We start from the raw sequence: 2,472 nt of genomic DNA, 5'->3' as shown, positions 1-2,472 counted from the left end.
CAATTTACACGTCAATGAAAGTTGCCATATCCTTAAACGTAACATATAAAACCACAAAAGCAAAGAGAGACTTACGTGTTATTTGCAGTAACAGTGTTCTTTAGAAAAACCATCAAGATCAAGTCTTTTCTGATTTTGTGTTCTTTCTCATAGTCCTTATGGTTTGGACACGCACGAAGTGGGAGACGTTGGGTGCTGCTAAAAAAGTGTTCAACCACCGTGAGGAAAATATTAAGCCTGTTCTTTATCTTTGTCTCCTTTCCTTCCTTTTTTTTGGTCAGAACTTGCTGCAGTCATATACGAAAGCTCCAGAAGTGCGATAGATGGATTGGCTCGGCGGGAATGACATCTGACAGCTGTTATTTCCATTCACCGGTGAATTATTCATGCCAATTCTCTGGGATTCGAACATCTCGCGGACTGAATGGAAGTTCTGTTGCTGCGCTGGGTACGTTGCGCCGAGGTGACCCAGGTCCCCGGCCTGGTTGAGGTACCACGAGGTCAGCCTCCCCTGGTGGGGATGGTGGCCCTCCTGCCCAGAGTTCAGATTCCCGTGCAGGGAGGATGAGCTGGTCGTGACTGCGTAATCTGGCAACGTCTCGTCCACCGTGGCGCTCGGAGCCAAATGGCTCGTTCTCTCCCCGGCGTACAAACTCATGGCTTGCATGTTGCAATGGTAGGTTGCGTTGGAGGTAGTGGAGTTTTGGTTACACGGCGAGCTATAGACAGATGTCTGGTTTGGAGAGTAGTTTAGCGACAACGACGGCGTGATACCTGTCCTGGTGGGGGCGCTGAGGCCGGAGGTGAGCTCGGCGGCCTCTTGGGGAGACCCCCGGAGGGATGTCATGATGTTGTCCACGCTGAAGCCCTGCGTCGAGGCCTGGCCGTGGTGCTGGTGGTGCTCGCCGCTGTCCATGCCGATGGACCGATTGGAGGGGATGCTGTGCGGGCTCCCGCTGGACATGCTGCTGCTGTCCGGGCTCTCGATCTTGGGCACGGTGCTCAAAGAGGGTGAGTCGGCCTGCGGCGGCGAGACGGTTCCGTTCTCCGTTTTAATATCCTGGATCCGGACCGGTTTGGCGCCCTGCACCGGCTGCTCCTGGTCCCGGCCTTGCTGCCTCGGCGGCGCGTCCTTCTGCAGCCGGTCCTCCTTCTCCTTGAGCGCGTCTTTCTTCTTGAACCGCCGCCTCCTCCTCAGAAAGCTCCCGTTTTCAAACATGTTGTAAGAGTCCGGGTCCAGGCTCCAGTAGCTGCCTTTGCCAGGTTTCTTGTCGTCGCGGGGCACCTTGACGAAGCACTCGTTCAGAGACAGGTTGTGCCTGATGCTGTTCTGCCAGCCCTGCTTGTTGTCGCGGTAAAACGGAAACCTCTCCATGATGAACTGGTAAATCCCATTCAGGGTCACCTTCTTGTCGGGTGAGTTTTGGATCGCCATGGTGATGAGCGCGATGTAACTATAGGGGGGTTTGACCATATCCTTGGGCTGAGGCTGAGGGGTGTAGGGTCCATACGCTCGGGCCATGCTGGCGGGATACTGGTCATGCGCCGCATGAGAGTACATGTTCATCGGTGCCGGCATCCCCGCGTATCCCCCGCCGGCCGCGGCCCTGTAGTAGCTCGGGTCGCTGCTGATGTAGGGCACGACGCCCAGAGAGTTGGGACTTGAGACGGAGTAGCGCGCCTGCATTTCTTCACTTTGATCCGGCGGAAAATAACGGTCCAAAATACGCAGACGGAGAAGCTCCACTTCTCCCTCCTCTCAAGGCTGAGGCGCGCAAATCACCAGCTGTTCAGCTGGTCGGGTTTAAAAAGCCAAATAGAGGAACGACAATGCAGCGTGCGCAATCTCAGCAGTGTCGGGCCGTCCCCATCTCTGTGTCTGTGAGACGCGCATTGGAAAAAGTGCCGGACTTTGGACACCCGTCAACCACGCAGAACTTTTGCGCAGTTAAATTCTTTCGTCCTTTTTGCTGCCACTGGAGCTCCTCCCCAAAAGTGCGCGGAGTTGTCCAATAGGAATTCAGGCCGCGCAGAGGCAGCAGAGAAGTGCCGACCACAGTCCGGACCTTTAAGACAAAGCGATTGGAGGTGTCGGTAACTCCCAGCCCACTCGAGACAAGACTTCAGATGTGACAGAGAAACTCGCATGTGCGTGTGTGCGTGTAGGTGTGTGTGTGTGTGTGTAAAAATGTTGTCTTGGTCAGAGCTGAATTTACAGATCTGTAATATTGTACAGTTCAATATCTATCCGTTAATGTATCTGAGAACATTAACTTAAATTATGTTTCACAAAAAAAAATCACACAAAACACGCAATGCATTTATAAGACATTCATTCATGTTGCTCTAATGATCCAGATTATTAATATTACGATATTTTTTCATGTAAGGTTTTATTTTTAAATATACCAGTGAATTAAATGGCCTTGTTTCTAGTTGTAGAGGAGCCTGAGCGGCAGCAGCAGATGAGCG

At 52.5% G+C, this 2,472-nt stretch overlaps 1 protein-coding gene across 1 annotated transcript; it reads right to left on the bottom strand.

Moving 5' to 3' along the window:
* Positions 1 to 277: 277 nt before the first annotated feature.
* Positions 278 to 1,687, bottom strand: foxc1a (forkhead box C1a). Its single transcript, XM_068759825.1, has one exon. It carries the CDS (start codon positions 1,685 to 1,687, stop codon positions 278 to 280), a length of 1,410 nt encoding a protein of 469 aa, XP_068615926.1.
* Positions 1,688 to 2,472: the final 785 nt, after the last annotated feature.

The sequence above is a fragment of the Brachionichthys hirsutus genome, unplaced genomic scaffold (genome assembly GCF_040956055.1).
Source record: "Brachionichthys hirsutus isolate HB-005 unplaced genomic scaffold, CSIRO-AGI_Bhir_v1 contig_269, whole genome shotgun sequence".
Taxonomy (NCBI): domain Eukaryota; kingdom Metazoa; phylum Chordata; class Actinopteri; order Lophiiformes; family Brachionichthyidae; genus Brachionichthys; species Brachionichthys hirsutus.
This window is presented reverse-complemented; position numbering and strand designations above follow the sequence as displayed.